Below are 13,706 nucleotides of genomic sequence, written 5' to 3' on the forward strand. Positions count from 1 at the left end.
GGCAAGGGCTTGGCCTGCCTTTCGTAGGGCAGTGTTAGAAGTTACCATCCTGCTGTTGATTGTGTCTTAGTAACACACACACACAGACATCTGCGGCGCGGATTTCCCTGCACACACACGCCTCATGCACACGCTTGCCCTCGCACGAGCCCAGGGCCCCGTTGGCACGGGCACGCCCGGGCACACTCACGAGTGTGCCCACGTGCATACGCCGCCACCTGTTCACGGAAAGCGCGCGCGGCGCCCTTGCACGCGCACCTTGCCCCTCCCCGGCACCTCCGCAGCACGTGCGCGGCTCCTTTAACTCGGTGCCATCCCCGCCCCCGCTCCGGGGACCGCGCGCCGCAGCCCCCCCCCCCCCAGCTGGAGCTGGCGGCCCGGCCGGGCGCGGCCAGTGCATGAGGGCAGCGGGCGAAGGCGGCGGCGAGTCCCTCCCCCTCCGCTCCTCGCCGGGGCCGGGGCCCGGGAGGCTGAGGCCGCGCCGCGCCCGGGACATGCGGCCTCCCCCCCCCCGCCGCCGCCGCGGAGGAGGAGGAGGCGGCGGCGATGAGGCTCCGCAACGGCACCTTCCTCACCCTGCTGCTCGGCTGCCTCTGCGCCCTGCTCTCGCTCTCCTGGTACGGGGCCTTCAGCGGGCACAAAGGTAAGCGGCGGCCGGAGCCCGCGGGCTGCCTCCCGGCCGGGCATCGCCAGGCGCCGGCCCGCTCCCGCGGCGCCCCTCGCCGTGCACCCCGTGGCGGGGCCTTGGGTGGCCGCAGACCCGGACCCGCAGCTGAGCCCCCTCCCCAGTCTCCTGGGGGCCTGCCCCTCCAGCCCGGCAAAGTCTCCCGGCCGCCCCCACTCCTCCTCCTAAAGCAGCCAGCCCCTTGCAAGCCTCTTGTGCAGTAAAGGGGCGGCGAAGGATCTCTTCCGTCCCCCTGACCCCACCTCCTGTGGAGCAAGGGGCCCGCAGGTCTGCCCTTCCCGCAGGGTCTGCCTCCTGGGTCCCTCTCCCCGTGCGCCGGCAGAAAGGCCGGAGGGAGCTGGACGCTGTCGGGAGCTGCCCGCCTTCCTTTCCCCCTGTGTTTAGCTCTGCTTGTCCTCCTCTTCCTGCGGCAGAACAGGGAGTTCCCTCTCCGCCCTCCTGGGGGGTACCCGCGCCCCCCCGGGCATACAGTGCTGTACACATACCCGCGCCAGGGTGCCTTCCTCTAGGGACTCAGCCTGAACTTTAGTCCTCGTTTGCAGCCCATTCCGCAGCCCAGAGTTGGGCTCTAAAGGTGCCTCCCATGGGCCAGTGATTCCCAACCAATGGTAATTCAGGCTTTTTAAACGGGTACCCTAAGTCAGTGGTTCTCGTCCAGGGGCTGCGAGCTGGTTTCGGGGGCTCTGCCAAGCAGGGCCGGCATTACACTTGCTAGGGCCCAGGGCCGAAAGACCAAGTCCCCACCCCATGGGGCTGAAACCTGAGCAACTTAGTTTTGCGGGGACCCCTGTGGTGCGGGCCCCTGGGCAATTGCCCTGATTACTACTCTCCAACACGGGCCCTGGCTTTTATATGCAGAAAAATAGCTGTGGCACAGGTGGGCCGTAGAGTTTTTAAATAGCATGTTGGGGGGGGGGGGGGCCTCAGAAAGAAAAAGGTTGAGAATCTCTGCTCTAGGTTCCCCTTCCTCTCCACCTTAGTGATGAGTCTCTGAACTAGACTCTTGTTCTCCCCCATTGTGAACTTCTCATTGTTTATGTGTGCTCTGGACCTGTAAGGAAAAGACTGGTGTTTGGAGTAGCAAAAGCTCCTGGGTGGGGTTGGATCCCAAATACTGAATGACAAGCAGCAGTTAATGCTTGGTACAGCCAAGTTTTTAGTCTGGTAAACTGATAGCTTCCTGAACTCACTGGGAACCCGTTATCATAGGCTGTACTTAATTCTCTCATTCCTGAGTAGCCCTGGCTGGACACTGGATTTTCCTTTGCCTTGCTACCTTGTCATCATCCTGGGCTACTTTATTTCTTCCTGTAGCTGAGTTCTGAGTGTGTCCATCTGTGGGTTGGCTGGTCTGGGGATTTCTTTTTCATTGTAGCATGCAAGTATTTTTCAGTCCTGGCTCACCCCTCTTTCAAACATCTCTGCTCCCCATCATGGCCACAATTCACTGGCTGAGGAAAGTGGATGCAGAGCTCTGTGGAGCTGATTTGATGAGAGGAGTCTTTGCAGAGTGATGTAAAGCAAGTGCCTGTTGGTCAGGATATAGATGAACAAATGAAGACATCTTTACCAAGGCGCTCTGTACTCCGTGGGAAGCATGACCTAAATTCTGTGGCAAGGCCCTTGAGTTCCACAGCACTCCAGTGCTGCAGACTGTAGATACTGCAGCAGCTGCAGAAAATTTTAAAAAGGAGTTTTGTATTGAATTAAATATGAAAATGAATAATAAAACCAGTACAGTAATCCCTGTGTTATTTAATACGATATCCAATTAAATTTATTTTACACTTCCCTTAAATATTTAATTTTCAAGTGTGCTGAAATTTGCATTGAGAACATGTAACTGTATTGTTTAAATGATTGGGGGCGGGGGGGAAGCTGGAGACTTTGGAAATGGAAAAGAGACATCTGGAGCTTTTGGCATGTGAAAAGGTGCAGGAAGCAGTTTGGGATAAGCTCACTAGCTGAATGTTGGTTAAAATGATCAGCAGTGAAACAGTTAACAGTATTAGACACTTAGCTGTAGCTCACGAAAGCTTATGCTCTAATAAATTTGTTAGTCTCTAAGGTGCCACAAGTACTCCTTTTCTTATTGTCATCACTAGGTTTCAAAATTAACACCGTATTCACTTTCTCTTTGAACACATATTTCAGATTGTTTTAAAATCCAGTCAGGCAATACATTGTAGATTTACAGCTCCAGTCAAATGTAGAACCTTTTCTTTAGTATAAGGGCTAGAAATATAACTTAAAAAAATCTAAAGTTTAGCTGATGGTGCACAATTCTGAAGAGTACACAGGGCCCTGCTTTTTAAGTTAGATTCCATTTACCACAGGCACCCCCCTCTGCCTGCAGTCACGTATATACATGTATTTGAGAGATTCTCCTGTGAAGCTTGGCCTTACTTTTTTCTAACAACGTAATAGCCACCTTTCCCCAGCCTGTCAGTCCACAGCTTCAAAGTCCTGTTTTTTTTACTTGGCTAGTGAAAAATTACTGTAGTTGCTTCTGTATTGCAGCTGTCTGTCTCTGGTTTGAGTTAGCTAGTGGGTACTGCACCTTGCACATGCAGTTGACCCTTCGTTCGGTTAGTGACTCTTCTCATTTCTAAATTTTGCTCTTCTAAAAGTCCTTAAGTCTGCACTATCCATCTGTCTAATGTAATGGTTGCTCTGCTCCCTCTCATCCTCCATTTAAACAACGATTCTTTTTTATTGTTGTAAAATTGATTTTAGCTTTTTATGAAACATTATTTGGTTTTCCCGCATTACTCATCAACTAAAAGGTTCTGCTAACTATGTTTCTAGCATGGTTTAAATCCCATTATAGCCACCTCCCTACAGAGCTCCAGATTGCAAGATTGTTGAGAATGATTTGAGGGCAGAAGTGTCTATAATTGTGTCATTGGCTGAATATTACTTTTCAGATGTCCCTTCTAAAAATGCATGACCTGTTTTGTTATGTTCTTTCAGTCAAAAATGCCAAACCCTGGGGTAACTTCCCCATATGTATATGTACAGGAACGGTCTGGAAAACTGCTTTCCCGTGATGGACACAGACACAGTTCATTATTTTAAAAGAACCTCAAACACCTCACTGTATGAGCAGAATGGCAAATTAGTAACTGGAGTTTCCTGAAGTGTGGCAGCCCTATTTAAAGAAGCAGGTGTTTTCTGCAATATTTCCTTAAAAATAGAATTCTAACCTTTCATTTAAGGATAATGCGTGTTGTGGCATGTTAAAAGGATGCCTGCTTTTTCCCTCCTTCCCAGTTTTGATAAGGTGCCAAACTGACCATACAAGAGACTTAAATAAAAGTACAGTGGAACCTCAGAGTTACGAACTGACCAGTCAACCATACACCTCATTTGGAACCGGAAGTACACAATCAGGCAGCAGCAGAGATCAAACAAACAAAAGGAAATACACTACAGTATTGTGTGAAACGTAAACTACTTTTTTAAAAAAAAAAAAAAAAAAAAGGAAAGCAGCATTTTTCTTCTGCATAGTAAAATTTCAAAGCTGTTTTAAGTCCACGTTCAGTTGTTGAAAAAACAACCTCAGCATTTTGTTCAGAGTTGCGAACAACCTCCATTCCTGAGGTGTTCATAACTTTGAGGTTCTGCTGTATCCCCATTGTATCTCAGTGCTGTTTTGGAACAACCATCTCTAGCGACCTGTTCATGCTCAAGCTATAGCTGTGATTTTGTTACTCAGTAGTGTCATGGCCACCAACTGATTACATGTAATAGAGTTCAGTGTGTGTCTATTCAGCAGCTTTCCTGCTATTGTAATGGCATTTGGGTGTCCACGCTTAGCTGGGACCAGGGCCAACGATAAGGCAAAAGGGCCAGGCAGATGCCATAGCCATCCTCCTCGAAACCCTCCACCTCAGCAGCCCGCTCAGTGCCTTGAACTCATCATCCGGAAGCCTGCCTAGTCACCCACCCAGCACCCCAATGCACTTCACAGGCACCCCCTGCCTGGGAATGAGGGAAGGGCTCAGGGGCCACCAGTGCCAGGTAGAAGCAGGTGCTCGGGTTGGGCCCGGCCATTACCTATGATGATCCCAAATACAGCATTGTCCAGGCAGAAATAGAGCGGCACCGCAGAGCCCCGCCCTGGAGGACTGTGGGGCTGATATTCCAGGAGGTCTGACAGCCACAGATCGTGGGGCGCAACATCTCAGAGCGGGAATGAACCCTCCAGCCTCCTCCAGCCGCCTTGGGAGCTGCCGCCTCTCGGGGTTGGCCTCTTCTCCTTGCCCTCCACCCGTCGGCTCTGGTTTCCCCTCCTCCGCCAGGGGTGCTGGTCTCTTATGGAAATGGGTGGGGGTCATTGACAACCACCACTCCGCCAGCAGGGGGCTGGCATCCAGCTCCTCCTCGCTGTCTGCTTCCCAGTCGGACAGGGTGGTGTCAGGTGCCCTGCGGGTGGGAGCGGGCCTTCCCGGGGTAGAGTCATGACTCAAGCTGTTGGGGGGTGGCCAAACTTTTAAATTGTGCCTTCCCCACTATCAATGTACACTGTTTGGGAGGGGGTGTTGCCTCCCCAAACTTCACCTATGGTTGTGCCAGCAGACCACCCGGGACTGTGTCACAGCCCACAGTTTGGGAACCTCTGCCCTAGTGTATAATGAAAGAAGCATTTATGGTGATCTCTTAGGGGCATCCTGTCATGCTCTCCTGGAGGAGAGAATGGTCATGCAGTTTTGGACTGGGGTTGCATGCCCAATGTGTGCTTACAAATTCTCTATGCAAGACTAAATTCTAACTTCTATATTACTTTTACTGTTATGATGAACGGAAATTACTTTTTGATTTAGTGCTCGTAGAGTTGTCTAGCACCCTCTTTTGAGGCTTTTGTGGTATTTTAGAAACTGAAAGTTTGGACATATCCACAGAGTGCTTTCACAGCAATAAGTACCCATCTTTTACAGTGCCACATATGGTGGGAGTCACTTTTCCTATGTGAACTTTGAAAATGTATTTTGAAAATAAAGTGAAGAAATCCCATGTAAAGAATTACCATTCGCATACTGCATTAGTATTCCCACTTCTTTGCTGAATAAGGGATCTTTATTCTAACCCCCCCCCCCCCGCAGTGTTGACTTGGGCTAAGTCCTAGAATAATAGAAGTGTCAGGTTGTTTGATGGGAAGAGGAATATTATTTAGGTCACTTCCTGATAATTCCACTAATGATCATTATTTCAGTTAATAGGTAAAGCATGGACAATGGCAGTAAGCCTTCAGATGAGGTGTGTGGGGAACCAAAACTCCGCTTTAGAAGGATAGTGTACGGGGGTAATTGAAAACCTGTTGGATGATTTTAATAGACTTTCCTCCAACAGCTTGTTGGTCCACTCTATTAAAGCTGGAACTCCAGCCTACTGTCGAAGTTTCTTTCTTGAGGAGTGACTGTAGAACATCACTTATACCGATGATGCAATTAGGAAAAATAGTGTAAAGCTGCATGGTGTATTTAATTCCTAATCCTGACTTTCAAGAGCCAGTCAAGGATCCTGTGCAGAAGAGACCTCAATATTGATGCAAAAATATTAATAAAATTATTATAACTTTTTTAAAGTTGTTATAAACTTGTTTGCTGCTTTACTGAATATTAAGGTATAGGGTACAAGAGTATTATACAGTAGAACACCAAAGTTATGAACTGACCAGTCAACCACACACCTCATTTGGAACCATAAGCACACAATCATGTAGCAGAGACAAAAAAAACCAAAACAAAGCAAATAACTGTACAGTATTGTGTTAAACATAAACTACTTTTAAAAAAAAAGGGAAAGTTTAAAAAATTTGACAAGGTAAATAAACTGTTTGTGCTTGTTTAATTTAAATTAAGATGGTTAAAAACAGCATTTTTCTTCTGCATAGTAAAGTTTCAAAGCTGTATTAAATCAGTGTTCAGTTGTAAGCTTTTGAAAGAACAACCATACTGTTTTGTTCAGAGTTACGAACATTTCAGCAAAAAGAAAAGGAGTACTTGTGGCACCTTAGAGACTTAACAAATTTATTTGAGCATAAGCTTTTGTGAGCTACAGCTCACTTCATCGGATGCATTTTAGCTCACAAAAGCTTATGCTCAAATAAATTTGTTAGTCTCTAAGGTGCCACAAGTACTCCTTTTCTTTTTGCGAATACAGACTAACACGGCTGCTACTCTGAAACCTGAACATTTCAGCATTATGAAGAACCACCATTCCCAAAGTGCTCATAACTCTGTGGTTCTACTGTAGCTAGAATGTTTAGAAATATAAAATTACACATTTAGCTTATTACATTACAAAATGTTAAAGCTAATCAAAGAAATTCCAGAAAGTTTCTGCTTCTGTCTTCCAAGGACAAGCAAACATCAAGCAGACTAACCAAGTGAACACTTTTTTTTGGAAGAAACGTGATTGTGAAAGGAATGCACGATTATGATATCCAAGCAATAAATCTAGAAGTCAAGTGGTCCTATTCCAATTTCCCCCTCCCCTTTTTTCCCCAAAGGAAAACTGGAGTTTAAGCCCACACAAAGACTTCTAGAAATATCCTTATTAAAATTGACTTGACTTCTTTTGTAAACACACTGAAGTCTTCGTTCTTTAAACTTGGAGAACATTTGTGGTGGGAAACATTTAACAGAACTGGTTACTTCCAACTTATGTTTCATTTAAAGGTAAAAACCTTTGTTTCTGGTGGGGAGGTTTACTTGGACTGGTTTCTTCTTGTTTCTTCTCTGATTTTCTTATCTGTCTGAGGCAGCTTAATTCTAGAGATGGACAGGATGAGTTGTGAAGTGCTTTCTCTCTAAGCAGAGTAGCAGGGGCTCTGAATGTGGGGTGCTCATTTCAGTCTTTTATACCCTTCTCCTTATTTTCATTAAATTATAGGAAAACACACCTCTTTCATGCTTGTTTAGATTCAAATTGGTTGCTGTCATTCTTATAATTGGCTCCATGCCTTCAGGATAGTCCTAATGACACTTTCAGCTCCTGAATATGCAGTTTGTTTAATTAATATGCAACATTTCTTTAACTGCCTTTGTTCTTCTTGTGGCAGGAAAGATTCAGATAACTTTGAAAGTTTTTGTTTCAACTCCATTTTCTGAGATATTGTTTCAAGTTTATCAAAGTTTTACAGGAAATTAAATACTGTTTTCAAAATGTCCAGACACTCCTGTTTTTCATAGAAGAGGTTTTAGTTCTCAAAACTGTCTTAAAATTAAATAACTCAATGTATTTAGCCTAAGTTGTTGACTCTATGGATATACCTGCATTGCACTGTAAACCCAGAGTTAAAAGAACTTGAGTTAGCAGTCCCTGGGTTTGTATCTACACTCATTTGCAACCCCAAGTTAGGAATTGTTGAATCCTAGGTCCCAACCTGAGGTTCCAGCACCTACATTAGGGGTAGGCAACTTATGGCATGCGTGCCAAAGGTGGCACGCAAGCCGATTTTCAGGGGCACTCACACTGCCCGGGTCCTGGTCACTGGTCCGGGGAGCTCTGCATTTTAATTTAATTTTAAATGAAGCTTCTTAAACATTTTAAACATTTTAAAAACCTTATTTACTTTACATACAACAATAGTTTAGTTATATATTATAGACTTATAGAAAGAGACCTTCTAAAAACTTTAAATTCTATCACTGGCACACAAAACCTTAAATTAGAGTGAATAAATGAAGACTCGGCACACCACTTCTGAAAGGTTGCCAACCCCTGACCTACACTATATTGTGGAGGCCTGAGTTCAATGCCCATATCCCAGACTTCCTATCTTCCTCCCAAAATGTGGCCACTCTAGCCTTTCTTTCATGGTGCAATGAGAGAAAAATTGACTGTCCATCAAATTTGGCTATCCAGAGGACAAAGAAAGACAGTCTGTGGGATTGTGGGATACTTTTGGATTTTGGCAGACTTTTAGATCAAGAATGCAGTGGGTCTGCATCTACACTGCAAAACAATAGGGCTTGAACCCTGGGTCCCAGCTTGACTCAGGCTCAGACCTTTTACCCCCGGGGACTCCTGGGACCTCGGGTCCGAGCCCTGGGTTAGCACAATTTGTGTGTAGATGAATGGGGTATTAGGCTTAAGCATGAGTTCAAACCCTTGACTTACACTGGGAGCACCTCGAAGGTGTACTCTTCTCTCTGTAAATTAAGACCAAAATATATTCTTTCCCAAACTTATTGTGAACCAATTCTTGAGTATATCCTTACATAAATAAGAATGTTTACAGATAGGCAAAAGAGCTTTGTTTCAGGGTAGGTGAACCTGTTGGTTATTAATAACCACTAACCAGTTTCTAGTTGGCAAAGTAAGCAATCTTACTATATCTTGTGAAAACAGGAGAAAATATTTAAATAGGTTACTAGAAGAAGGCATTTAAGGAGTTGTTGTCTTGAGACAGGCCAACTAAACAACACTAAGAATCTTAAATCCAGTTAAATCCCACTACTTCTCTGATTACCAATATTTAGCCCGTCTCCTCTCCAGGAATATATGGTCTAACCACCTGGGGACTAACAGGAAAAACTGTTAGTCTTTAAGTTATTTCAGTATTCCAACAAGATTTAAAATTCCTGTAATGATTTAAGCACTTGGCATCATCTTACTTAACGTCCTCTCATCAATACACGTGCTTAGGAGCCACCGGAGGTAAACCCAATCCCCTGAGCAACAATCCAAACCTGGAGCTCCTTCCTGCACCCTAAACCCCTCATCCCCAGCCCAGAGCCTGTACCCCCAGCCCAGAGCCCTGACCCCCTCCTGCAGCCCAGCCCTGAGCCTCTCCCACACCCCAAACCCCTCATCCCCAGCTCCATTGGATCACAGGCATCAACAATCTTCTTCAGATGGATCTTTTATTACTGACCTTGGCACAAAAAGTGGGAGTGTGCTAATAAAGTTTGCAGATGATACAAAGCTGGGAGGTATTGCCAATTTGGAGAAGGATCGGGATATTATACAGGAGGATCTGGATGACCTTGTAAACTGGAGTAATAGTAATAGGATGAAATTTAATAGTGAGAAGTGTAAGGTTACGCATTTAGGGATTAATAACAAGAATTTTAGTTATAAATTGGGGACGCATCAATTAGAAGCAACAGAAGAGGAGAAGGACCTTGGAGTATTGGTTGATCATAGGATGACTATGAGCTGCCAATGTGATATGGCTGTGAAAAAAGCTAATGTGGTTTTGGGATGCATCAGGAGAGGCATTTCCAGTAGGGATAAGGAGGTTTTAGTACCGTTATACAAGGCACTGGTGAGACCTCACCTAGAATACTGTGTGCAGTTCTGGTCTCCCATGTTTAAAAAGGATGAATTCAAGCTGGAGCAGGTACAGAGAAGGGCTACTAGGATGATCCGAGGAATGGAAAACTTGTCTTATGAAAGGAGACTTAAGGAGCTTGGCTTGTTTAGCCTAACTAAAAGAAGGTTGAGGGGAGATATGATTGCTCTCTATAAATATATCAGAGGGATAAATACAGGAGAGGGAGAGGAATTATTTCAGCTCAGCACCAATGTGGACACAAGAACAAATGGGTATAAATTGGCCACCAGGAAGTTTAGACTTGAAATCAGACGAAGGTTTCTAACCATCAGAGGAGTGAAGTTTTGGAATAGCCTTCCAAGGGAAGCAGTGGGGGCAAAAGCTCTATCTGGTTTTAAGATTCTACTTGATAAGTTTATGGAGGAGATGGTATGATGGGATAATGGGATTTTGGTAAGTAATTGATCTTTAAATATTCAGGGTAAATAGGCCAAATCCCCTGAGATGGGATATTAGATGGATGGGATCTGAGTTACCCAGGAAAGAATTTTCTGCAGTATCTGGCTGGTGAATCTTGCCCATATGCTCAGGGTTTAGCTGATTGCCATATTTGGGGTCGGGAAGGAATTTTCCTCCAGGGCAGATTGGAGAGGTCCTAGAGGTTTTTCGCCTTCCTCTGTAGCATGGGGCATGGTTGACTTGAGGGAGGCTTCTCTGTTCCTTGAAGTCTTTAAACCATGATTTAAGGACTTCAATAGCTCAGACATGGGTGAGGTTTTTCATAGGAGTGGGTGGGTGAGATTCTGTGGCCTGTGCTGTGCAGGAGGTCGGACTAGATGATCAGAATGGTCCCTTCTGACCTTAGTATCTATGAATCTATGAATCTCCAGGAAAAAAAAGTTTGAAAACCACTGATGTAGAGAGACACGTAGAAGAGATTGTAATGGAAGTAGCCAGGTTATCATTTGTGTTTGGTCATTTGTGGTGTTTAATATTTTCTTTTCCTTTATTTAATAATAAAACAGCTGTAGTTAATAATTGCGATTATTTTAGGGGACACCATGATCAAGACCACCCAAGGCAGTGTTTCTCAATAACTGGTCTATTGAGTGGTGACGGGCCCTGAGATTTCCCTGGTACAGTTTAGGAAGGCAGCAGGCCGGTCCTTGGTATCAGAAAGGTTGAGAAACATTGCCTGAAGGTATGTAAAAGGACCCCGGTGACTAAATAGTGGAAGCCAAACCCCTGAGTTGGCAATGAGAGAAGCAGTTGGTACGAGCTGGTCTTCCATTTCTTGTTTTTCTAAGTGAAATATTTTAGTAATTTTTTAAGACCAAATTACTTGGCGCCCAGCAGTTTAAAATTACCCTTTTCAACTCCTCTCCTGGTCTTTTGAGTGACTGTGTATGTGACCCATAAGCTTAAAGCAAAGAGCCTCTCTCATGAGGTTAGATGTTGATACCGTTGATATTTATTACAATTTGGCTCACTGTATCACAAACATTGGAATGATTCCAAGTGTAGCTTTCTAATGAGTTTGCAGTGGGGCAGGCTTAGAGACAGTGTTAGGGGGGAAAATAGTGTTTACTTGACTAAAACTGGATTTATAAGCCACACTTGTATGGTTTTGAAGTGCTTGCTTGGTAGGTCATTATGAAGAATAAGGCTCAGTAGATGCAGCTTCAATCCTTAAAGAAAATGACAGTCTAACAAAATCTCTGTATAAATATGCAAGCCAGTCTCTTCTTTACAGGCAGGAGGATCAGATCTTGCTGTACTGCTAAATAAGGGGGTATATTTTTATTTCAATATTCAGGACTTTCCTCATTTCCCATATGTGTTTCCAAAACTATATGCTGATTTCCTTTCATGTAAATTGTGAATGCTCTTCTGAGGCTTTGTCTATGCTGGGGATTTGCTCCAATTACAGCTATTATTGGACAGTCACAGGTTTTGTTTCACCAGTGCAACCCCCAATATAGACAGGGTAAATTAAGACTCATACGGGTGTAGCTTTATCCCACTTGAAACTGGTGTAGACAAAGTCTAAGAGTTCACCAATGTATGGTTCCACAGAACAACAATGGCAACACAAAAGCCTGGTTCTAAAGTCCCAGAGAGCCAGATCCATCCTGATTATCTACTAAGGGGCCAACACCGTCCTGGAGACTGCAGAATGTAGAAGGATATCATTCAAATGCCTGACAAACAAATTGTGCATGAGCAGATCTGACAACCGTCTCTTGCTCAGTATGTTGCTTATCATAACTTGTGTGATTGATGGCTTGAATGCAGCAGGATTTACAAATTGTTTTGCATACAATTAGATGAGATTTAGCCTCGCACTGACAAATTGCAGTCTGAGAAGATCTGAAGAAGAACTTTTTGTAAGCTCGAAAGCTTGTCTCTCCTACCAACAGAAGTTGGTCCAGTAAAAATATTATTTCAGCCACCTTGTCTCTCTAATATCCTGGGACAATATGGCTACAACAAAACTATATATAACATTGTGGCATTCACACACAGTTATCAGAATAGATCCCTCTCTGTACTTCTCTAACTTGTTATGTTTTGTTTTCAAATTTTGACATTCTTGTTCTTCATTTATACCTTTTTGTATGAATTATGATATTCGGGTGAACTTGAGAATTTCTGGGACAAGGAAGGATGGTCCAATGATTTAGCGTACCTGTATTGAATTCCCTGCTCTGTCAGATTTTCTGTGTGACTTTGGATAAGTTACTTTTAGTATCTCTGTGCCTCAGTTTCCTATCTCACAGGGATATTGTGAGGATAAATACATTAAATATTCAGGCACTCGGATTCTGTGATGATAGGGGCCAGAAATATATCCAAGATGGAAAGGTCATAACGTACAGAAAGGAGATGATAAACTGACTCAGATATATTTAGTATTTTCCCTGTACTTGTATACTATGAGTAGGCCAATTTCTCATTCATTTGATTCAACTGGATTCATTTAAAAGAAAACATTGATTTATGCTTATATCCTGAACACACATTGATTATTTACTTGGTTTCAGCTAGCAAACAATGGATTTGTTTTACATTAAAGTAACGCTACCAATCGTTTGTAGAAGGCTTTGAAGTCTGCATAACAGTGAACTAACTGCTTTAGTAATAAAACCTGGTAAATGACTGTTCTATCCCAAAATGTAACTACTAGTGGACAGAGTGGATGAAAATTGATTTAAAAAAAAAAAGCAAAGAAATTGGATTTTTTTATTTTATTTAAATGATAGGGTTTTTTTTCTTTTTAAAGATCTATTTAAAATGAAAACTGAATTTAATACAAAATATGTTAAGGCCTAAGTTTGTTATAATCTCTTAAAACATTTAAATAAAAAATAAATGTGGTGAATCCATGAGCCTCTATCAAAAACTTTGCGTTAAAGGCTGCTGTTTTATATAAAAGATGTTTTTCTCCTGATTCTAACTTTTGAGGTCTCAGCTTTATGAATATGGCACAACAGTCTCCCCAAGTAACTTCGGAGACTCCCATTTCAAGAGAATTAGCTGAGTAGGAACTTAAGCTCCAGTCACTTTCACTTAGGCATATTTAAACATCATCAGTTTAGTTCACTGACTACAGTTAATCCCTGTTTTATAAATCATTTTATTGTAAAGGTGAAACATATTTTGATAAACTTATCTTATGTATCTAAAATATTTGGTTGATTTGTTTAATAAAATAAATTTTATATGCACTTTTGT

General features: G+C 43.5%; 1 protein-coding gene across 2 annotated transcripts in view; it reads left to right on the plus strand.

Moving 5' to 3' along the window:
* The first annotated feature begins 321 nt into the window (after positions 1–321).
* MGAT4B (alpha-1,3-mannosyl-glycoprotein 4-beta-N-acetylglucosaminyltransferase B) overlaps positions 322–13,706 on the plus strand; it is a 98,236-nt gene continuing 84,851 nt past the window's right edge. Inside the window, exon 1 of one of the 2 annotated variants that reach the window (XM_038414281.2) lies at positions 322–643. In XM_038414281.2, coding sequence (XP_038270209.1) covers positions 547–643 — 97 coding nt within the window. In that variant the 5' untranslated portion in view covers positions 322–546. The remainder of the gene's footprint in view (positions 644–13,706) is intronic. The other variant, XM_043490922.1, reaches the window with a different exon arrangement.

The sequence above is a fragment of the Dermochelys coriacea genome, chromosome 8, assembly GCF_009764565.3.
Source record: "Dermochelys coriacea isolate rDerCor1 chromosome 8, rDerCor1.pri.v4, whole genome shotgun sequence".
NCBI classification, from domain to species: domain Eukaryota; kingdom Metazoa; phylum Chordata; order Testudines; family Dermochelyidae; genus Dermochelys; species Dermochelys coriacea.